This window comes from Sebastes umbrosus, chromosome 10, assembly GCF_015220745.1.
Source record: "Sebastes umbrosus isolate fSebUmb1 chromosome 10, fSebUmb1.pri, whole genome shotgun sequence".
Lineage (NCBI taxonomy): Eukaryota > Metazoa > Chordata > Actinopteri > Perciformes > Sebastidae > Sebastes > Sebastes umbrosus.
In genome coordinates, this window is record NC_051278.1 from 22,285,345 (window position 1) to 22,309,571 (window position 24,227).

A 24,227-nucleotide genomic window follows, 5' to 3' on the forward strand; every position below is an offset into this window, starting at 1 on the left:
AAACGGTCACTATATCCTGACAGTAGTGCATGAGACAGGTAATGTGAAAAAAATCATGTGCCTCTGTGTCTCCTAATGGCATCTGTAAGATTTCACAGACCGGAGGAAAACAACCAATAGGAACCGAGCTGGAGCCTGCCGTCACTGAGCAGCTGTCAATCACTCGCGAACTCCAATCAAACGGTCAAACTAGGCAGCGCTGATCAAATATGAATTCATATTATGTTTCTGTAATGCCTATTTCGCTCCTAAGGTTTGTTTTCAGAAACATCTTGTAGTGTACTGTTTAGCTGTAAAATGAAAATGTTTGTAACCCGGCAGCCATGTTGAGATCAGTTGAGGAAATACCAAGCACCACCCACCAGCTGGAGCACAGCCAATAGGAACGCTCTCTCTCTGAAATGACCTGTGATTGGTCAAAGTCTCCCATCACGGGCTAGATTTTCTAAAGCCTGAAAACAGAGCCATGAGGAGGCGCAGAAGTCTAGTTTTCTCTCAGAACACTTGAATTACAATATATGTCAACATGAAATTTCCACGGTCTTAACATATAAAATTAAAACCTTATTTGACTTTTTTTGGCTCATCCTATTTACAACTTTCTGTGAGCACATGAAGGCAGCATGAGAGGCCCACCATTTGCCAGCAGATGGCTCTACTGACATACATGCTCTAAAAAAGTAGTAAAACATTTAGCCACTTCTTTTTTTATTTTACTATAAAATTCATCCATGTGGTTATGTGATGTAATGACCTAAAAGCACTCTGAACTATATATTTATTTTTTTAATATAATAAATAAATAATCTAACTTTACTATGGAGCTCCAAGTCGACTAAGGCTAATAAAAAAAAATACAGAAAACAAAAGTCTGTTTGTCAAATGCAAGTCTGTAACCTTATAAATAACATGAAAAAAAAAAACCCAATATAAAGTTTGATAAGGTCAATTCATAATGTAACCCCCCATCCCCTTAGAGTACAGGAATGTTACAGCTTCAAGCATCTCTTAATGTATTGAACAAAACGTCACATACTAAAATGTCAAAAACATCATAAGGGATGAAAAACAAGAACAAAACTGCGTCTTTTTACGCACTAGGCCTTTGCCCTTTATCATCCAGTGATGCAGGAATGTGAAGGATGCTGAGTGTGTCCACCTGATACACTGCTTTGCGCCCGAGGGAGGGTCTCTCTCTCTCTCTACAGTCTCATCCACTCTGTGTGTGCTGCCATAATAACACGGCTCGGCTCAGCTCGGCTCCAGCAGGCGGTGCGGTGCGGTGCGGTGCGGGGTGGAGGGAAGCGCATCCTCGTGGAGAGAGAGAAACATGATCATCAGGGGAACATTGACAAACGCGTCTCCGGTCGGATGATTCGACAACTTCATGTGTTTTTTTTTTATCCTCTAAAGAGACATTTAACGCAAGAGGCACTAGGCGGCTGGTCCGTGCAGCAGCAGCAGGAAGAGGAGACACAAGCCGACATCATCATCATCATCATCATCGTGTGAGGCGAGGTCACCGCATCACAGAGGATCTAGCACGGTAAGAGAGAAGGGGGAAAAAAAACAGCTCTGAAAAAAACAGCTGGGTTACTTGTCCATCTGCGTATTTACGCGTAAACACAGACTGTTTTCTGTCGGTGCAGTCTCGTTTTTTGAGGTAGGCCTATACTCACTGGAGATGCGTCTATATGCATCTCTCTTAGAATAACACCATTTCGCTAAAAGCAGAAAATGTTACAACACCCCAGAGAGAGGGGTTTAACCAGCATACAGGCCATCAGAGACTAGATACTGGACATGATATTCTATTCGCTGCCATTCCTGCACACAAACAACCTGGACTATATAGTAAATATGGGTTAGTGGAACAAATCCACTACACGCCCTAGCTGCGACCACCGGGATGCCACCATGTGATCATTTTCTCTTCTGTCAGTAATTGTTTTTTTTTACCTTAATTGTAGAGTCATCTGAGAAAATTGTTGATTTCATATTGTAAAATTGTGATCAAATGTTATGGAGCATTGGATCTGCAGCATCCAGAGTATAGCCCTACATGTAGTACACATGTAGCCTATAGTATACAGGCCTGTACATTGCATATTCAACAAGCATACTGTAGTTTACACAATATGGGTACGCTTTACTTAAGAGACTTTAGATATATAGTAAATATGGGTTAGTGGGGCAAATCCACTACAAGCCCTAGCTGCAACCACCGGGATGCCACCATGTGATTATTTTGAGTCATCTGAGAAAATTGTTGATTTCATATCGAAATTGTGATCAAATGTTATGGGGAAGGGTTTGCATTGGATCTGCAGTATTCTCACTGATCTAGACATAAAACATATAGTACACATGTAGCCTAGTATGCAGGCCTGTACATTGCATACTCAACAAGCAGACTGTAGTTTACACAATATGGGTAGTTTTACTTAAAGAGACTCTAGAGAATAACAATGTCAGTTCATTTTATTTTGAAGCAATTGGGTCGTACTTTTTGGTTTCAAAATAAAATACACAATGACTGACCCATGGATTTGACACACAAAAGTAGCAGACGAAGAATATAATTCCTGTAGACTCTGTAGTGTGATAATTAGGTGGCAATGAGATGTCATAATTGTTGCATTTGAGTGGTGGGAATGATTTTGCGTAAGTGTCTCTCATTTACCATAACCTCATTCACAATAACGTCACCATCAGCTCCATCCCTGATTAAAGCTGAAAGTGGATAGAAACGGAGCAAATATGATGTTATTTTTTATAAAACGGTCACTATATCCTGAAAGTAGTGCATGAGACAGGTAGTCTGAAAAAATCATGTGCCTCTGTGTCCGCTTGTGTCCTCCGGTGCTGCTATTTGCATCTGCAAGATTTCACAGACTGGAGGAAAACAACCAATCAGAGCCGAGCTGGAGCCTGCCGTCTCTGAGCAGCTGTCAATACCTCACACACTCACTTGTCATTAACAGCTAAACAGTATACTACAAGATGTTTAAGAAAACATTTTATGCAAGAAATAGGCATTACAGCAAAACAGAATATTAATTCATATTTGATCAGCGCTGCCTAGTTTGACCGTTTGATCGAAGTTCGCAAGTGATTATCAGCTGCCTCCATTGAATGAACAGCTAATAGGAACGCTCTCTCTCTGAAATGACCTGTGATTGGCCAAAGTCTCTCGTCAGGGGCTAGATTTTTTTACCTCACCTCAGAAGTGCAGAAGTCTAGTTTTCTCTCAGAAGACTTGAATTACAATATGCTAAAAGGTTATTGTTTTAATTTTTGCCCAGTGACACCAAAAACATTCTCCTTACTGCAGGTTTAAGATAATTTCTTTAAAGAATAACAATGTGTCAGTTCATTTTATTTTGAAACAAGGGCATACACTTTGGTTTCAAAATAAAATACACATCCCTTCGACACAACGACTGACCCATGAATCTGGAACACAAAAGTAATAGACATGCAGGAAGAATTTAATTTCCATAGCTGTAATTTGTTAGCGCAGACTCCGATCTTAGTGTGATAATTAGGTGACAATGAGACGTCATAATTGTTGCAGTATAACCTCATTCACAATAACGTCACCTTCAGCTCCATCCCTGATTAAATGGCCTAATAAAAGCTGAAGTTAATTTTAGCATTACATCTCAGACTCCTCATCTGTGGTCTGAATATTGGGCCACATCACCCACATCTCTTTCACCTGGGGAATACATGAGCTATAGTTAGACACATGCTAATTTGAAGAGGAATTTCTGGAGGATGACTTTTCAATATCCTAGGGTGAGAATGATGCTGATAAGTTTTAAACTGGTTTAGCGTAGCTGTGTAGTAGTATGACACTGCCTGTAGGTGTGAATGAGAGCGTGAATGGTTGTCTGTCTCTACGTGTCAGCCCTGTGATAGTCTGGCGACCTGTCTAGGGTGTACCCCGCCAACGCTCAAGGTCAGCTGGGATCGGCTCCAGACCCCCCCGCGACCCTGAATAGGATAAGCGGTTACAGGTAATTGATGGATGGATGATAATATGACAACAGCCTTTGTAGAAAAAAAACATGAGTCATTGTCGAGTCAACATGATCTCTTGCTTAAAATGACGTCCATCTGCTTGAGGTTACCATAAATGCTCTATCACATGACGGTCATAAAACCTAATACACTGCTACCCTGGTGTCATCAGGTATGAGATGAGTGTTGAACACCTGGGCTGAAAGAAGAATAGAGAAAGAGCAGTGTCTGTATGACTGCTTTAAAAGTTGAGATGTTGATATTTTATAGCCTGATGTCCTCTCAAATGTCTTAATTTCAAACGTGCAGTCACAGGAGGACACAGGGAGTTTCTCTCCCTATTCACAATCATGTCTGAGTGCACTCAAACAGATGGCATCTTTTTGGAGAGTTTATGCTTTATGCAGAAATATTTAAGCCAGAGAGGATTTGTACATTGTGGGAAAAGCTTTTATCAAAACTGATTTATTTATGTTTTAACATTTTTTTATCTTGATTACCCTCCTTTATTGTGGCTGGCACATTCAGTCATTCAGGTTAATTTGGTCTTATACATTCTCATGAGGTGCCTGGGTAATTATCCTTCATAGTCTGCTGATCTGAACTGTCTGACTTTTGTTTCCTTCTTTGTCTGTTTTCTGTCACCATTTCTACTGATTGTCATTGAAATAAGAGGTATACTGTGCATTCCAATACCCATACTACCATACTGTTTAGTATGCCAGAAAAATATTTAGTATGTCCCAGTACATAGTATGTCAATTGCAGTATGCCAAAAACACCAGGATGTCCTACTACATTTGGTCATTTTTTGCAGTATTTTCTGGCTATTCTGACCCACAATCCTTTGCACAGTGGATATATGAGCAAGAGGGTCAAAGTTCAAGGCGCAATGTTATAAAGAAGTGGTATGTCCCAATTTTATACACACTGCATGCCAAAGTACGTACTTTGTCAGGGCAGCTGCAGTATGTACTAAAAGTAAAAAGAAAAAGTATGCGATTTGGAACCTAGCCATGGTCTTACAGATGAGAATTATGTTCAGTGGACTCTCTGCTTGTGTGCACTGACCAATGACAATCAATAGAAATGGTGAAAGAAAACACAAAGTGCCAGTATGTGACGAGTTGGGATGAGAAGGTATTGATAGGCCAGAGTTGCTTTACTCTGTTACAATCTTGAGCCACTACATCCATACACATTTTATTAAAAAAAAAGCGTCCACTTCATCATGACAACACAGTTTTAAAAAGTTCTATGTGAAGCCGAGCTGCCTGCCGTGCCAGGTCTGTTTCATAAGTAGCCTAACCCATGACTTGTGGTATAACTTGCTGCGAGAAGAGGAAGTGCTGATGTTGTCACTCTGTCTGATAGATAGGGAAGACAGTGACTGTTCATTCTAATGAAAATGCTACTTCTCCTTAAACACAACGAGCTGTTTCAAGGAGTCAGAGAATGCAGCTGCAGGGTCCGACTGAAGCCTCAAAATAGTTTAAAATATTACACCTAACAATGTGATTATATTGTATATTTAATAGTCATGATTGGACTGCTGCAGCTTGTTTCACAGTTCCAATCCACTTATACTGGACTCTAGTGAAAGGAACCAACGTGTTACCCTCGGTTGAGCTGCGATACAACGAGTGGGGAAGCTGTAATTGCGCTGATTATTATCTCTTGTCCCAGGCTTCACCTCCACTGTGCCCCAGAAGTGTCATTTTCAGAGTCCTCAAACTTGAGGCTGGAGATTACTCTACTCGTCCTCTGATATGAAGGCATAAAAAATAATATTCCCCGGCTATTTCCCTCGGCAATAGCCACTTATTTCAAGCGTGGGTGTTCGAGGCTCTGACACGCTCAGCAGACCAGTCACGTAAGGTTCAGGACTCATGTGAGGAGGAAGTTATATCAAGTTTCAAAGTGGCAGATCTTGAGCGCTAAGACGTGTCTTTTAATGTATTTTTTTTTTTTGCAAAAGTCACAATTGTTCCACCCTTTCAGCATCTTCATCTCATGCTGTAAAAAAGCAGCATTTCTGTCTTGATGTCCAAACACGTTTTCAGCAGGCAGATTGAATTTACAAATACTCACCGCCATGTGAACTTGTGCACAAGTGTGAAATCAGATTTTCCAACCTGACTGACATCGTGAATGAAACTTACTGCACGCATCCGTGCTCTCTGAAGGGCCTACAGTCGTTTACCCCATTATATATGAAACCATGGATTCATCATCTCAGGAAACCACGTGCGCCTCTGGGGTAGAAAACCATCAATATTCTATGTATTTGTCAGGGATGCAGCATGTGAACTGCTAGATTCATTGAAATCATTGAATAACCATCAGATGTGGGCATGGATTTCAAATATTTTGACAAATCATGATTCAAATAATTAAAAAAGACAACAATAGTGATATTTAATTCTTTAGTATGTAATTAAAAGACCCAGCTTTACCTCAGAGCCACGCTTAGCTGGCTAGAGTACTTAGTATTGCCTGTTTTGGTATGAATTAATGATTGAACCACAGAGTGCTGGGTGATGACTGCACTGCCATAAAACTTTAATGGCCTGCATGTTTCCCCTCTTAGTCAATGGGCAGAGCGGCACAGAAAGGAAGCGCTTGTGCCTGCAGTAATCGTATGCCGCAAGCATGTCTCCTTCTTCTTTGGCTGAATGTGCGTGGCTGAAAAGGAGAACAATATGCTCTGTGTGAAAAGATGAAGATGGATTCATAACAGTCTCCCAAATGACTCTTTACGCAAGTGAAATACAGTACGAATAACTTGGCATATTTTATACACTTAGCTCAGGCTTTTTAACATTAATAATATATAATATATTACCGTTGAAAAAAGCTTAGCCTAATTCTACAAAGTGTATTACTACTTCAGTTTAGCACATTACCTATTTTATCTATTTTTAAAATTGTTGTACCACTGCTTGGTAACTGAACTTTTCTCTTTCTGTATAAAACTAACATGGAGTTCAACCTGAAAAGTGCTCAGACACAGAGAACAGCGCCTGATTTACTCTGTGATTCATTTTTGATTGGCAGATTCAGTAACAAGATTTACGTTTGCGGGTCAGGTCAGAGGTCACATGAGCTGTGTCGTGACAGTTTTTCCTTAGTATACTGTATATTTTTAGCTTGACCTTCTTCTATCATCCGTGCAATCACTAGTTCCACATATAGAATAAATGCACCGGAGAGCAACTCATCACTCTGCTGTTCGAATCAGAGAAATTGGAGCCATGCGTCACATCGTTACCTTCGTCAAGTGCTACACAAGTCTGGGGAAAATGACTGGAATGACATCAGTTGAGTAATCTTTGCTTGGGGGTGTAGTTTGAAAGACATGGGTGTTAACCAGGCAGGGACTTTCTATAAAAGACGTTACTGATTTATATTATGGTAGGTGCAGGATCTAATACTACCATACTAGGGACTAAAAGTCAGGATAACTCTGCTGCATCAATTTGGACCTTTCTGTTTTGTAATTTGATGTGGATGAATATCTACGATCTGATGTAAATCACAGGTGAGAGCAGCAAATAGATTGTCTAAAATATTTTGCTAATTTATGTTTTAGTTTTGCTTATCACCGCTGAATGACTGCAGGTTTGAGCTGCCCATTTGAAGGCAAAAAATAAAATAGATTAAAAATTGGAAGACCAAAATTGCCAAACACAATTGGATAGTGTGGGTAAATTTACTGAATCCTTACAGTCTAGTGATTATTCAGATTTTTTAATTTTGTGCCTGTGATGTTTGTAGTTGCACAGTGCTGAGACACCATCATTTAGACACAAATTGTGAAAAAATTGAGACTTCAAAAAGCTCAACTGTGCTCTGTTATTTGCCAGACAGACTGGACTTTAATGAAAGACAGTGTTGTAGTACAGTCTTGGACAAAGAGGACTCAGGATTTTATTTCAAAACTAGTCAAGGCCACAACTGTGGGGAAATCACTAAATTTCCTGAGTATTGTCTGATTCTCACCATTACTCATGCAACCAATAACATGACCCATTTCCAATTTGATTTTTTGTTGTTACTGTTAACTGTTACTGTTTATGGCTGTCTGGGAGGAGATGTTAGCCAAATCTTTGGTAATAAAGTGAGGCTACCTAAAAACACACAGGATTACTGGGACTCGCACTGGTCTGGCCCAGACTTGGTCTCAACCTCTCAAAGTCTTGGTCTTGTCTCGGTCTTGATACACTCTAGTCTTGGTCATGACTTGGTCTCGGTTTATGTGCTCTTGACTACAACACTGATGAAAGCTAAGAATGATACCAAACATACTGTAGTTTAGTAAAACTTTAATAAAAGTCCAAATGTCCAAATGAAGCCTAAATAAGGATACACACCAGTTCAAATATTCAGTGGTGGGTGGGTAAATCCATGAGGTGATTACAGTTACAGCTGTCATTCAGCACTGGTTATCACATCAAAATATGAACTATAGAGTTTAGACATATACTCAGCAATGCTAACTAGATTTTGCCACATTGAGTGCTACCATGTCTGGCCCATGGACCATCTTGGTGTTTGTGTCACCTCCAGTATAATCTCACAACCTGGCTTCTGTTTCTAACAATGGAGAAAAAAACAAAACCTGTTTCTCACAACATTATGGAAGTGCAGGAGCACATTTTCAAAGCCTCATTCACACTGAAGGATCTTTTGACCAGGTTTACAGTCTTCGGGTTTAAAGTCGGTGCTTTTAATGGCAAACAGGTTTATGTTCAAATGCCAAAGACTGCAACATTTGGAAAAGTTGAGCACAGCTCCCACAGTACGGGGGGAAAAGAGGTGTTTTCCATTCCTCGTCCATTCACTCTCCTCATCCCGGCTCAGACTGAGTGGGCTCGTCCAGCTGGGTCTAGTGACTAATTCACCTCTTCCCCTCTGCTTTCTGCTCGGCTGCGTCACAGCGGGCCGAGTGTTAACAATATGGCTTTGTGTCTCACACCTGTGGGCAGTGGGACTCTGGGAGAGTAGGAGTGAGGGGCAAGAGGGCCATGCTTTCGTTCTCAAACTCAAGCAAGGCGATAGAATAACACCACAGTCAAGTCTTTGTGTAAATGTTGAAGAATTAATTCCAACATATCTTATGCAATGGTTTTCTTGTACAGCCACATTGGAGCCGTGTGTAATTCAGGCTAGTGGTAGCTTTAATTGGGTGAACACCATTCTCCTGTTTACTGTTATTGAATTTGAAGGTGATTTTTTTTTACAAATGCATTGTTAGAAGCAAGCAAACTCTTCATGTGTACCACAAACACAGTCTGGGAAGACTAATTTGTGTAGAATTAGTTTTGCATGGTTGGATAAATAGCTTGTTAATGTTTTTGCTTTGCAACAGTGGGTTCTGCAAGTAGGTTGTTGCAGTAAATAGCACACAAACATCGGGCATGTATACAGTACAAATGGTTGCACATCCCCACCCAGCTGATTAAATGCAATGTGCCTAGTCATTCTCTCAGACATACTGTGAAACAGATGCAAACACCCACTCATTCCACTTCTCTTTTGTTGTGGATTCATGCATTTCAAGGGTATTTTCTTCTTTTCTTTGCGTCAGCCCCAAATAGTGAGTCACAGAAAATCTAACTCTGTTATAACTTAACAATATAATATGTAGAATGGGTTTGGTTGAACTTTTATACATTTCTAATAGGGCTGTCAAAGTTAACACAATAATAACGCGCTAATGAAAATCTGTCTTAATGCCACTAACTTCTTTAGTTTTAAAGCTAGAGTGAAGATACTGACATCATATAGAACTAGAAAAAACCTAAGGAATCCATCAGCACCAACCATGTCATACTAGCTTGTCACGAAGGAGGCTAAATAACGCTCCAAACGTACACTACACTTTGGCGAGGAAAAACTGGCATGGCCATTTTCTTGATCTCTGACCTCCAGATATGTGAATGAAAATGGGTTCCCACGAGTCTCCCCTTTACAGACATGCCCACTTTATGATAATCACATGCAGTTTGGGGCAAGTCATAGTCAAGTCAGCACACTGACACACTGACAGCTGTTGTTGCCTATTGGACTTGAGTTTGCCATGTTATGATTTGATCATATTTTTTATGCTAAATGCAGTACCTGTGAGGGTTTCTGGACAATATTTGTCATTGTTTTGTGTTGTTAATGGATTTCCAATAATAAATATATACATACATTTGCATAAAGCAAGCAAATTTGCCCACTCCCGTGTTGATAAGAGTATTAAATACTTGACAAATCTCCCTTTAAGGTACATTTTGAACAGATAAAAAATGTGCGATTAATCATGGACAATCATGTTATTAATCACAATTTAATTTTTGAATCGATTGACAGCCCTGATTTCTAACTCTTGTCTTTTGCTTATTTTCTCAGGTTCCCATGATCCCCTGTGTCTTGGTCCCAATCTAAAGCTCTCACAACGACCTCAGGCCCCGCCGCCAACCTCAGTCATCTCTTCACCCGGCGCTATTATCGATATCTCAGAGAGGATGTGAGTAAGAGAAGGACTGAGGGAAGAAAACCTCAATAAGTTCAACCAAGACAGGAAGTGGGGGATCACATGGCTGCTATGGACCGACGGGTCAACTGATACCAGATCACACTGGCTTTGCTTGGAAGTGTAAGTCTTTTTATTAATCCGTCTGACCACAGACCAGGTCAATTCTGTTTCAGGGAATCAATTGAAATTCAATCCATTAATGGGAAATAATCTAATAATTACAGTGTCTCCTTTCCAGATTGATTGTTTTGACCTTAATTATGCAGCAGATAGTGATCGGAGACGTGTAAACAGGATTGAGGAGATGAGCTATAGATGCATTCCCAGTGTGCAATGTGGTGCTTTTGTGGTGTGTGTTTTGAAAGGCAGCCATGTAGCAACAAAGCCTATATGAAATACAGCGAACATTTACCAGACAGTACAGCTTCATCTTTTTTACTGCCTCTGTGTACTAAGGATGTCTACCATTATGGCTGTTATCTCAGAACCCAGAATCTAGACATTCATCTCCTCCAGCTCCAACTCCTCTCGTCTCATCCTTCCTCTCCTCTCTGCTGCCACACTTTACTGACATGTGTTTGTGCTCTCGTCCCATCCTTTTCCTTGGCACTTGACAATGGCTGTTTCTGGTATTCTTTCTTTTTTTTTGCTCAGCCTTTGTTCCTCCTCTCCCTGGAACCAAAAAAAAAAATCTTTTATCTTTTTGTGTACAAGACATGCCATCTATTCTGTGCCAAGCACAAGATGCGGATCTGTCTTTGTGAGGCTGTATTGATTTGTGAAGAAACTGAGACATGATTTGATATATTTTTTTGTTATTGTTTGAGATTCCCCTGTGAACAGAGCATTCTTTACCTTTATTATTATTATTATTGCCTTCAAATGGGGTCGTGTTTACCGTGTTCACGAGAAGACTCCATATGAGCGTCCGTCTCTTGTGGTATTCACGACCTTGGAAGACGTTGTCAGAAATGGTGGAGGCCACTGAAGTTCATGTTTTGTGTGGATGATATGTTATAATTTTAGTCGTATACACTTTTTCTTCATAATTTTATAATATGTCTGAGGAAAATATTGATATTCCAACGGCTTCATCTCTTTCCTCTGTCATTATGAGTCTCATTGAGATTAAAATTTCTTATTCAAGAGTGACCCAGCCAAGTGGGCAGCACAAACATTGTTACAACAATAAACTAGGGCTGTCAATCCATTAAAATATTTAACCGTAATTAAATGCATGATTGTCCATAGTTAATCGCAATTAATCGAAAATTAATCACACATTTTTTATCTGTTCAAAATGTAAGTATTTAATACTCTTATCAACATAGGAGTGGGTAAATATGCTGCTTTATGCAAATGTATGTATATATTTCTTATTGGAAATCAATTAACAACACAAAACAATGACAAATATTGTCCAGAAACCCTCACAGGTACTGCATTTAGTATAAAAAAATATGCTGAAATCATAACGTGGCAAACTCAAGTCCAACAGACAACAACAGCTGTCAGTGTGTCAGTGTGCTGACTTGACTATGACTTGCCCCAAACTGCATGTGATTATCACAAAGTGGGCATGTCTGCAAAGGGGAGACTCGTGGATACCCATAGAACCCATTTTCATTCACATATCCTGAGGTCAAAGGTCAAGGGACTTCTTTGAAAATGGCCATGACAGTTTTTCCTCGCCAAAATTTAGCACAAGTTTGACATGGTTGGTACCAGTGGATTCTTTAGGTTTTCTAGTTCCATTTGATACCAGTATATCGCCCGCTAGAACTTAAAAAGCGCAAGTTGCATTAATGCGTTAAAGAAATTAAATTGCGTTATGCGTCATCATTACCGTGTTAACTTTGACAGCCCTACAGTAAACACAAACAATATAAGCAGACAAATACAACTGTCACACACTACAAGTGAAGGAGCACAATATCCAGTTAGTATGCAATACAAAAACAGTTATGATGCATAAAACAGGTCAATTTTAAAAACAATTTCAGTGAGAAATTTAAAAGCAATCACAATGACCAAGAGTGCTATTTTCTCAATCTTTTAAAAATGGACATAAATTCCCTCATAGTAATCAGCTCTGACAATTTCAGGTCCTTCTTTACATTATTCCAGGAAGAAGGGGCAGCGTATTTAAAAGCTTTTTTTTGCATAGTTCTGTTCTAACCTTGGGGTCAACATCTGTAGAATATTGTGAGAGTGCAGGCCATATTAATTTTGTTTTTTACACATATGTACACAGATAAGAAGTAACCAGTCCAAGGAGGGATTTATATATAAGAGCCAACCAATGCGAAAGTCTGCAGACATACAGAGATGGCCATTTGCCATCTGTATGTATTTGAAGGCTGCATATAACGCAAATCCTGTAGTACAAATGTTATCCATATGTTTAACAGTATACTTTATGTCTGTAGAGAAATGTGTTGCAGTCATTCAAACTCAGCCATATTGCTCCTGTTGTTCTAGATCAGAAATCATAGTTCAATAACCATTATATCTGGCAAATATCCATGAATATCCTCTACACAGTGCGACTGATGGAACATGTTGAATAATTTAGAAATCATGCATTTTTCAAATCAATGGGTATCCCAAAAGCTGTAAGCTTTTAGCAGGGTCAGTGAGGTTCCTCTTTGTTTACTGACCATGCATTATAGCCCAGAAGCTACAGTGCAGTACTGTGGTGAACATCAATCAATCTACATGTAATGTTGCATTGCGGTGTGGTGATACAATGGTGCATCATTTGGTAAAGTGTGTTGTCTGTCGGCCCGTTGATTCATCACTGTGGTCCAGACTGAAACATTTTAATAAATATTGAATGGATTGCCTCGAAATCTGTTACAGATATTTTATGTCCCCAGAGGACGTGTCCACTCACTTTACCTCCTGTGCCGCCGCAAGGTTGACATTTGTGTTTTTTGAGTGAAATATCGTGACAACTATTGGATGAATTGCAATGAAATTTATTACAGACATTTAATGTCCCCCTCAGGATTAATTCTAATAACGTTGGTGATCCCCTGATTTCATGTAGCTCCATCATCATGTCAACAATTTAATTTATCCAGTACTTAAAAATTAATGACAGGCCAATTAGGGCTGTACATTTTAGAAAAAAATATCTAATTGCAATTAGTTTGATTAATATTGCAATTGCGATATGATTTGCGATATTAGAGGGAGAGATAATTCTTACATCATTATTCTCATTTTCATTGAAGAGCATATTAAAATGATTATGGTGTGATTTTTACAGGGATCTGTACCAAACAAAGATGTTTTCTGAAGCCTCTAGAATATGATGTGTAGGCCAGGACATCTCTGCAGCATAACAATATTTCATTTAAAATGGTATTTTGACATTTCGCCTCTAACAAATATTGCGATTTTAACAAATGCTGTGATTTTTTTTATTATTGCTGTAAGCCATATTGCAATTTTGATATGATTTTGATTAATTGTGCAGCCCTAATTCCAATCAACTTCAGCTGTGCCTTGTGCTTAGTACTGATCAGCAAATGTTAGCATGCTATAATGCTAAACTAATGGGGAACACAGTAAACTGTCAATCATACCTGCTAAACATCAGCATGTTCATTATGAGCACTTTTAGCTGAAATCATTACCGTGCCTGAACGCAGCCTCAGCCTGGTTCTAGGCTCTTGTTTTATTGCACTGTGCTGAGCGGGGTTTAACTGTGTAGTAAACGGAAGTACACAGAAGATCATTTTACCCACATTCACAACAAACAGAATTTATTAATAGTGATTAGAAGACATATAACTCAACTGTTGGCTTTGCTAATGGGGCTAGGTGTGGTTTTATATAGATAGATGGATCATAGAGATAGATCATTACTGTAGCCTATAATATAAAGCCTCCAGCACAGTGCATGCTGGGATAGGCTATGCACCCAAAACCCTAAGCAGCAGGTATAGATAATGGATAGATTGTGAGTATAAAAGCAGATTTAAGCACGTAGGTTGTGTTTGATATTTAAATGAAATGAGCACATACGTATAGCATAAAGGCAAACGAGTGAGTTAGTGCTGGTGCCATTTAATAATGCCAAGTACTAATGTAAAACATGCATGACTGGCAGCGCTTTCACTTTTCACTTTCTTCTCTAATTTGCAGATTTAAAGACTACCTTTAAACATGACCGTAATAATTGCCAGCTGGTTGCTATTGGCACCTCATTGCAGCGCTTCAGTAAACGTGTACGTGTTGCATTTTCCATGTTTCATCCATCCATACGCTTTCGGGGAAAAAAGATGTAAAGAAGGATTGCTGTGCAAGCTCCTCATTGAGATTCCTGGCGGTGAAGCTGAAATAGATTGCCCACAAATACATGGTTGCAATTGATTGGGTTGTATTGAACCAGTGCACTGTGACAGTACATATACTAAAGGAACATAAAGCGAAAAGGAGGAAGAATAAAAACCTTGAGTTGTACAATTTCAGGATCAGGATTCACACAACAAAACCGTATACATTTCTACTATGATAATAGATTTAATGTTCCATAGCCTGTGAGATTATTTCATGTAGTGTAGTAGTGGATGCGTCTTCATTATGAAATTTAAGAGTTAAATGTAGACAACTAAGTGCAGGGCTGTGTGTTATACTCAATACTCGATATTTTATCGCACTTCTACCTAGTTGTCAATATTAAAAAGGAAATGTCCTCCCAATGATTATGAGCAGCAACCTCCATCCAGATTATATTATTATGGCAACAGGATATTTAATAGATAGAGTCCAAAAATCAATATGCACTCTTATAAATGATACACAGGTCCACAGAGATTGAATATGACACAAATCACCTTGAAGTTACTGTAACTGCCAGTCGATCTATTAGCATCTAATAAGATATTTAGATATTTAAGATCTCTAAAATTGATTTAAAGCTACACTATACAGTACTTAAAGGTCTTATTGATAACATTTGCACTTATATGAATATATTTTTCTTTTAAATAGCAGAGCTTTTAAAAAAGGTGCAGAATAACGTATGGCTTTTCCTGAAAAAAAAAAAAAAAGATTAGGATTGTGAATTAATCATTTAAGAAATTGTGGCGGGTCCAAAATGAATGTTTTGTTTGTCTCTGTGGAAGATACTTGACATTTGGTTCCCACTTCTAACAAGGCTTGTGAGCCAATAGTATAACAATGTTGATATCACATGGTATCTCTGGGTCATCAGTTAGTGGAAAAAACAGATAAACGGTTGAGATTGATGTTAAGTGCATGGCTACGACTTGTTGTGAAGTGAATGGAATGGAACGGGGAAGGAAGAATGCAACTTCTAATCATTATCAATGTTATCAATAACACCTTTAACATTATTCATTATTCATTATTACTTGCACTAAACATGCACATCCCCACGTATTGTTCTCAGTGAAGTTTGCATATAATCCATTATTTATACGAGATGTTTAACTAAGGCCAGGAGGTCAACATGGAGTCTAAGTATTTAGAATTCTGCACAAATGTTGGCAGAAACACATTTACTCAGCACTCAGACATATTTGCGTTGTTTGATACAACTGATTTTTGGGTTATTGCAAAGGAAAATCTGTGTTCTAGTCACATCTGTGTGCTTAAATCTGTTAGTACGGTCATTTTAAAAACAGCATGGGGAAAAACTCTCACCTGGGTTAGTCATATTTTGATGTTTCGGGTTGGAAATGGATAATGCATCACCTTCCCCTTGCACAGCTTGGTTTGAATTAATGATAACCGTGAGTGAACAGGCTGCAGGTCTGGTAAAAAGGAAAGACACATTTCTGTGTTTGGGGTTTCTATTTCTGATGTCTCTTTTCTGCGAGTCTCGCTTTCAGGTTTTCATGTGAGAGCCAAGGTGAGGGAGATGTTGAAGTGAAGCAGAACAGATTCATTTTAGGCTGCAGTGAGTCTTGGAGTTTGAGAGATGTAGCTGCAGTATATACCACAGACTTTTATTTTTCACTGTTCAAGTTTCTATAGCTGCCTCACATTTAATGCAAAGTCATGTGCTGATCTTCATCTCGTCTCTGCTCACAAAAGCAAAGCGGATTGATGTTGAATAATGCATATTCGTGCTCAAAATATTAACATTGCCCTCCAGGTTCAACCGGCATGTGATGTATTCTGAATGTTAGTATTGCATCATGCATGGGTGGGATGATTTGCCTCTGCACTCCCGACTCAACCCATGCAGTATAATTTAATTCCCTGTGAACATTTATGTCAAGCAGGTGCAGGAGGTTGAAGTTATCACTCTGTTGTTAGTATTTCATTAAGCAGACAGGAAAGCAGAGATCTGGAAGGAATGATGAAATAGCTGGTTGGGATGGCGAGGCCAATTATACCAAAGCTTTTTTTTTCCTTGTCTAAAATGGGTCTCTCCAGCAAAGCCCTTTCATATGAGGGTCAGATTATGTCATATGCTAATTAAGATATATAAATAGTGTATTGTAAGTGGCATGAGCCATAACGAATAATATCTCCTAATGAATCATGGCAAGTTTCATGAAGATAAATGCAGATTTTTAGTTTTAAAAAGAGACAACAGTTCAAGTCACGTCCTGTCAGAGTCACCATGACTTTAAGGCTGGCTCATTCTAAAAGATTTTTCAAATCTTAAGAGATGTTGAAAATGTGAGAGAGACCCTTACTTACTGAAAATTCATGGATAAAAAAGAAACAAATATGGATGAAGTTATGGATATACGTTAAATAAACACTTGTGTTGTTGCCGCAAATCAACAAGTTGGTCCTCTATTTCTGAGGTCCATCTTACTACGACTTTAAGCTATTTTACATTAGCCGTTGCCGCCCTGTCTGCGGTTGCTGTACTTCCTTCTCCATTCAGCTTAGTTCCCAATTTGCTTTCGTTCTTTCCCATGTGACGACTGTGCTTGATTCTCGTGTAGTGTGTGCCCTGCATAAAACAATAGAAACAATTTTTTCGGCCTTCTGATGCTGAACTGAAGATATAAAGATTGTGTTTATAATGAAGGATTTTTCTTTCCTCGAATGTAGGATGATACTGAAGGCCTTTTCAGGACCTATAATCACCATGATTTTCTTTTACGAAATGCTTTTGTCAGCAACACAAAACTCTTTTCTTCTTCCTTTGGTCTGAAAATGAAGTGAAATATGTAGTTTATCACTCTTGAAAAGGAAAATTAAAAGGGCCATGGGGGTTCTGAACAAATCAGGTGGGATTTTGTTAAATATGCATCTCATTGCAATTCTCTTAGAGAGTAAAAGTAAACTAAAATGAACTGACCACATTCGTTTGGGCTTGTGCTAAGGTGCATGTCATGGAATACGAACTATCCTATCATTAAAATACCATACTCAATATTATATATAAAGCATTTTTTGGATTAACTTCATCTCTATGCAACTCTCACACATACACGCTATCAGCCTTCACCGTGAGGACATATCTTTAACCCTCACCAAACAAACCTTTGGTTTCTTTTCCGAACTGTCTTTCAACCTGCTTCCATACCCCTCAATCATCAGATGCTATCCCACTGAGCAAGCCATGACAATGGGCTGCCTACTAACAAAACATGCATTCCATAATTAAACTAATGTGGTCTCACTGGTAATGCTTACAGTACGGTGCCTTCCCATTCAATAAGATGTCCACTGTTTCTTCCTCTGCTTAGCATGCTGTCCAGTCCTGTTCATCCATTCCCTCTGTTGGTCAAACGGCCACACTGCAATACATACTGTATCATCACATAGGAAGACTCAATTCTATTATATTTTTCTTTTTACAAGAAAATATTCAATCCAGATCTGAGAATCCTTTTTACATTTAATCAAGTCACTTGAGGTGACATTTGACATATTTTTTTTATATTTCCCTTCTGTTTCTTTCATTTCCTGGCCCATGCGCTGTATATACTGTAGCTGCCAGGAGATGACAGATATGCACTGACCTGTGCTGTGACCCGTACGCACAGCGTGCCTTGCAGCATAGAGCTGTAGGATGGCTCTGTGTGAGTGGATGTGACTTGCCCAGTGGGGTAGAGTGGGGAACAGGTGCCGACACTGTCAGCTTGTTAACACCGGGGAGAGAATTGGCTCCTCCGACGGAGTGCGGCACATATGCAACACATAGCCTTTGGCTGTGGGACGTATGTGCAGGCATGCATACATGGGAAGTGAGAAAAGGCTGTGTGTGTGTGCACAGTTATGATTCTGGTATATTAAATGGGTGTAAGGGGAATTTGTCCAGTGATTATTAGCGTAACAAATAGCCACGTGACTCCACTGTGAACGTTAAATAAAAGGAGTTTTGTTCAGCTTGTGCCGCCTTGATTACACCGTGTGCAAATGTGCATGCATGTCAGCATCCTGGGTGTGTGTTACTGCAGAGAAGGAGACTGTCTAATGTGCAAAACACAGAGCCCCTAATTTGTTGTCCAATAATACTTTATAAGTTTCGACATAAATTTAGTTTTGAGCACATTGTTAGAGCGTTATCATGCGGCTCCGCTTTCTACAAAAGCTTTGGGAGCCATAGTTAGACGAAGCCCCCCTAGGGTTATGTGCAAGAAATTCTCTCAAACATCACAAATTAGGCCCCTAGATGACCCATTTCTAGGAGAACTAAATTGACACAATGAATTATTCCATCCAGTCTTGTGGCCTCTATAACGAGGAGGGGACTTGGAACAGAGGATAAATTAGGACGCTCGCTTCTTGCTTCTCTCATTTATTCCATCAAAGCCATTTAGGCAGATTTCGCCCAATTTATTCTGTGATTTCTTACCCTCTCGTTGGGAGGACGGGAGGGAGAAAAAGAGGAAAAATGGATGTGAGTTTGGAGAAATTGGCAGCTACATTTTAGAGATAATAAGACGGAGGGATAATGTGTCAGAATCGATTTAATTCTGGTGTAGTTGCGAGGAACTTGACATATCTTTTTTTCTTTTTTGGAGAGATACTTGCAGAGCTCTGCCCCGAATAAATCACTAATGGCTTCCAGCGATAAAATAAAAGGGAAAAGTGAGAATGTGGTTCGGGATAAAATGATGGTTCACTGTAGAGGGAGGGAAAGAGAGAGGTGGAGGAAGAAAGGGAGAAGCTGCAGCAAAACAACACAGTATAACCAACATACATAATTTTTTACACTGTGTTTAAGCCTGTTTTTCAATATCACTATTCCTCTGGGGGGGGGGAGAAATCACACTAACAGTATGTCCACTGTATTCAATAGCAGCCTCTACATTGAGGAACAGTGTCTTATTGTCAGGATGCGTTGCCAGGCTGCACATCAAAGACAAACGCAGCAAAATGAGACGGCTTCTAACAAATACTACGCTGAGCTCAACTCAAGTGTCAAATCCGCGGGGTCCACGGGGGATACGGTTACTGTCACCTGAGGGTTAAAGCCTCCTCTCCGGCTTGATGTCTGAATATTTAGGTTATTTGATATGCGGCTGCTCTTTCAAGTCCGCCTGGCAGGACAAGCCTGCGAGCAGATTTCCCACAAGGACTTTAACTGCTCAGCAGAGAGACAGACATCACTCTCAAGCCTCATCAAAGCTCTGCTCTCCTCTCTGCCCTCTGCATGCTTCACCAGGCTGCGTTTCATATTGATTTGGCGCCTTCTAGTGGACTTTGTGGAGAAATACAGGGTCTAATGTGTTTTTCATGTTTTAAGTGATGTGATGTTGTGTTTTTCTTTTTTCCCCACAGTGACAATGGTGTTGTTTCTGATCGGGATCTCTATTGCTGTGAACAATTCATCTCATGAGAACCAAACTGCAGGTAATTGTTGAAATGAATTAAGAGCAATTTTACAACATTGGAAATGGAAAAGGATCAGCCATAGCTCAATGGATAGAGTGGTTGTTCCTCACCCACAAGGTTGGCAGTTTGATCCCCAGCTCCTATTGTCAGTATGTCGAAGCGTCCTTGAGTGAGACACTGACCCCCAAGTTGCTCCCCGGGTGTTTAACAGCAGCCCACTGCTCCTAAAAATAATACTTAGGATGGGTTAAATGCAGAGGTCAACCTTTTCATGTATGTACCTGTATGTATATGACAAATATAAAAAAGTTAAAAAAGTTAAAAAAAAAGGTTATTATTGTCATGATTATGATGATTAATAAACGTAGGCTAAATAAATAATACTTAGTTTTTCATGACAGTTTTGTTTAGTTTTAACACCTAGCACATCGGTGTTCTCCCATGTGCTCCAGGCACTGTGGATTTCTGATGTATTCCGTGACTTTTTCTCTCCCCCTGACCCCCGTCAGAAATTCCCCGTCAGAAACTCATGTGCACGCACACTTTGACTCTCACAAATACACTCAATAAAATCTATTTAAAGGCAAGTTATATAACTGGTACAGGCAATATGTAAATACCATTCCCCAGTCTTAAAAATAAATTAAATAACTTTAACTAAAGTTATTTTATTTTGAATATGTTATTTTAATTTTTTTTCACAACCATCTGGCGACCCCTGGAAATTATCTCAAGACCCCTTTAGGGGTCCTGACCCCCAGGTTGAGAACCACTGCCTTATGATATAGTAGCTAATGTTAGCAAACTTTACACAGATATTGCTATGCAACTGATGTTATTAAGTCAGTTTGCTGACTTTATGACTTCTACTTTCTCTGCTGTTACATTACTATTTACCATTATCCCACCACTTGTGGGTTACATACTCTTGCTTTAAAGGAGTAGTTGACATTTTGGAAAATACGCATATTCACTTTCTTGCATGAAGAGATTGATGAAGCTGCAGCCAGCAGCTAGTTAGCTTATCACAGAGATTGGAAACGGGTAAAACTGCGAACCTTTCTCTGTCCAAAGGTAAACAATCTGCCTATCAGGACCTCTAAATCTCACAAATTAGCATGCTTTGTATTTAATGGACAGATCGCAAGAAAACAAATATGTGTATTTCCCTTAAACGTCAAATAATTGCTTTCAATATGAATTTTGAGATTAAAACTATCATGATCGCTGTGTGTTCTATCCAGAAAACCCCACCCATCAGGGTGCTCATGTGCTGCCCTCAACACTGGTCATATCTCTGCTCCTCATCATCGTTGTCCTGCTGACAATCTACTGTCTGAGGTGAGTAAACCTGCACACATTCACAACGTACTCTATTTGAGTGAATCTCTGCTTTCTCTTTATTCTCTTTCTCCCTTTCAGCATGTGAGAGTGAGTGTGTCGGGTCAGGGCATCGGGGCGTCGGGGTGGGGGTGGTTTGGAAACAGGCGGTGAGAAGTGGCTTATGGGTAAACAGCTGCACCTCAAGTAAGACGGCAAACAAAAACAGCAAGGTCAGGTCAGGTCGCAGACACTCATTCACTGACCAGCCAGCTCCGACCTCCTTTTCCTGACGACGCCATGAGGAGGAACAGCTTTGCTTCTCTCAGATGGTTGATATTGGTTTTGGTATTTGTTGTTTGCTTACCTTATGTGCTTTAACAGCTCTGTTCTAGACATTTCTTTTTTTTTTGCCTCTTCAACACAGATATCTGCCCTTCATCTTCTCTGACGGTTTTGCTTTCTCTGCTTCTCTCTCTGCAGGTTCAAAAACCACAGGAAAGCTTTGGTTACCTCGGTGGATAAAAAGATTCCGAATGGCTTCTTGGAGGAACAAGGTACTGTTGCAATGTACTCAATATAACAGCCAGTGCATGAAAATATAATACAGCCTTTTACTTTTTATTTCTTTTTTATTTCAAGTGTAGGTTTACATTCTTTATAGACTTGGAATAGTTTCACGATCTGAAGTCCAAGATTTTGGGAGGCTCTTCTTGGCTTTCCTAGCACGTAGGGAGCCATATAAACTTTCACTCCAAGTAGAAAATAAATAAATTAACGGAAAGGCCAAACTCTGAGTTAAGACAGTTCTGTGCAGCAGCAGCAGCACCATGTTTATGACACAAGAAATCATTTCTGTCATGTACCCACAAAAGTAGGACATCTTAATGGCCATCAGGCTTGTTTTTGCAGGTGCTATGAGAGCTTGTAATGTCCTCTTCTGGGAAACATTAGCAGTCTGACCGCTATATATTCCTTTGAACACAGGAGAGCAGACAGTGGTCCTCCTTCCCAGATCTCCCTCGCCATCCAAGAGGTACTTCCCCATCCCCCTGGACTCGCTGGAGGAGGAGTACCGGATACGCTCCGCAGACGACGGCAAGCTCTTCAGAGAGGAGTTCAATGTAAGCACGTGTCTGTGTGGCGTGGACTACACACTACAGCCTGTATCTGACTAAGATCTTTGTCCTGCAAGCCCAGAACAAGCACAGAAAATAGTAATAAAATGTTATGTTAGTAGGCCAGTGTACCTGTGGCTTTATTTTGATCTCACGAGGATTGGGGGGTTCTTTCTTTATAGTCGCTGCCGTGTTACTACCACCACGGGTCCTTTGAGGAGGCGAGCAGAGAGCACAACAGAGAGAAAAACAGATACCCAAACATTTTACCATGTGAGTGAGGATCTAAAATTCTGCAGCAGACAATATTAATGTAACCTTTAGACCTGCGGTTTTATTGATCTCTAAATCGTAAGGAAAGGTGATGCGGGCGGAATGAAAAATAAGAAGCGGCTTTATTTACAGGCTCTTTTTTTCCCTCTCTCTCTTCCACAGATGATCATTCAAGAGTGCTGTTAAGTCATCTTGATGGACACATGTGTTCAGACTACATCAATGCATCTTACATAGATGTGAGTGCAATTAAGCTTTTTAATACGAATGATTGGGCTTTTGACAAGCTATTATTAATACTGTGTTTTTTTTAATCACATAGGGATTTAAAGAGAAGAACAAATTCATTGCAGCTCAAGGTAAATGTACATTTACACACAGTTTTGTTTTGTGTCCGTAATTCCGTATAGTTTACGAGTACGCCCCTAGTGTTCAAAGCAATCAAATGCATCTTTTTCCGGATTGATAAAACGCCACCACAGAAATGGAAGAGAAGTTTACTCAGTTAATTTTTGCCGTTTTGTGAAATATTTTGTTAAAAGGCGTATGAACCGCTATGCATGCACTCTATAACACATGTTACACAGCTGGCTAGCTACCAATGCTAGCTAAATATGCAGTTGAACTTTTCACTTCGAAAAAAATGTATGAATAGAGCTATACTCATTCATTAATCAGTTATTCATTTGCTAATTCCACAGGATGTCAGCATACAATGCTAACTTCCTGTGACACACAGTGTATATGGTCTATACGAAATCTGCTGTTAAAGTTCACATTTTTCATAGTCAAGGAAAATACCGGACCAAAAAACAAAAAAAATGTAAGGAGGAGTTTCGCAAACACATACACAGAGCTAGTGGATACGAAGCGTTATAGTCAACCGGAAGTCCGTTAATTCATTCGTGAACCTCCGTGATCTGCGATGTGTTTGCGAATCTCCTCCTTTCAGGGTTTTTTTCGGTCCGTAATTTGCATGTAATGTGACTCATCTAGACAGGACGGCGAAAAAAAAAAATTAAACATTTATTTTTATCCCCCATACATGGCTGCCGGAAGTAGGGGGCCAAGGGGCCATTGGCTCCCTACTTTACGGCCCTATCTCACTTTCTTTTTTAAGGTGTGAATCACTGTGTCTCTGCAAATGCCCCTATATTGCAACGCGGTAAAAAGTAAAG

The 24,227-nt window shown here is 39.6% G+C and overlaps 1 protein-coding gene across 2 annotated transcripts in view; it reads left to right on the forward strand.

Moving 5' to 3' along the window:
• Positions 1-1,139: 1,139 nt before the first annotated feature.
• The window catches only part of LOC119496077 (receptor-type tyrosine-protein phosphatase epsilon-like), a 33,320-nt gene continuing 10,232 nt past the window's right edge, over positions 1,140-24,227 (forward strand). The window contains exons 1-9 of one of the 2 annotated variants that reach the window (XM_037783141.1): positions 1,140-1,546; positions 10,426-10,672; positions 20,285-20,356; positions 21,583-21,679; positions 22,142-22,215; positions 22,646-22,782; positions 22,959-23,049; positions 23,212-23,288; positions 23,372-23,408. In XM_037783141.1, the coding sequence (XP_037639069.1) occupies positions 20,290-20,356; positions 21,583-21,679; positions 22,142-22,215; positions 22,646-22,782; positions 22,959-23,049; positions 23,212-23,288; positions 23,372-23,408 (580 nt within the window). In that variant the 5' untranslated portion in view covers positions 1,140-1,546; positions 10,426-10,672; positions 20,285-20,289. The remainder of the gene's footprint in view (positions 1,547-10,425; positions 10,673-20,284; positions 20,357-21,582; positions 21,680-22,141; positions 22,216-22,645; positions 22,783-22,958; positions 23,050-23,211; positions 23,289-23,371; positions 23,409-24,227) is intronic. The other variant, XM_037783140.1, reaches the window with a different exon arrangement.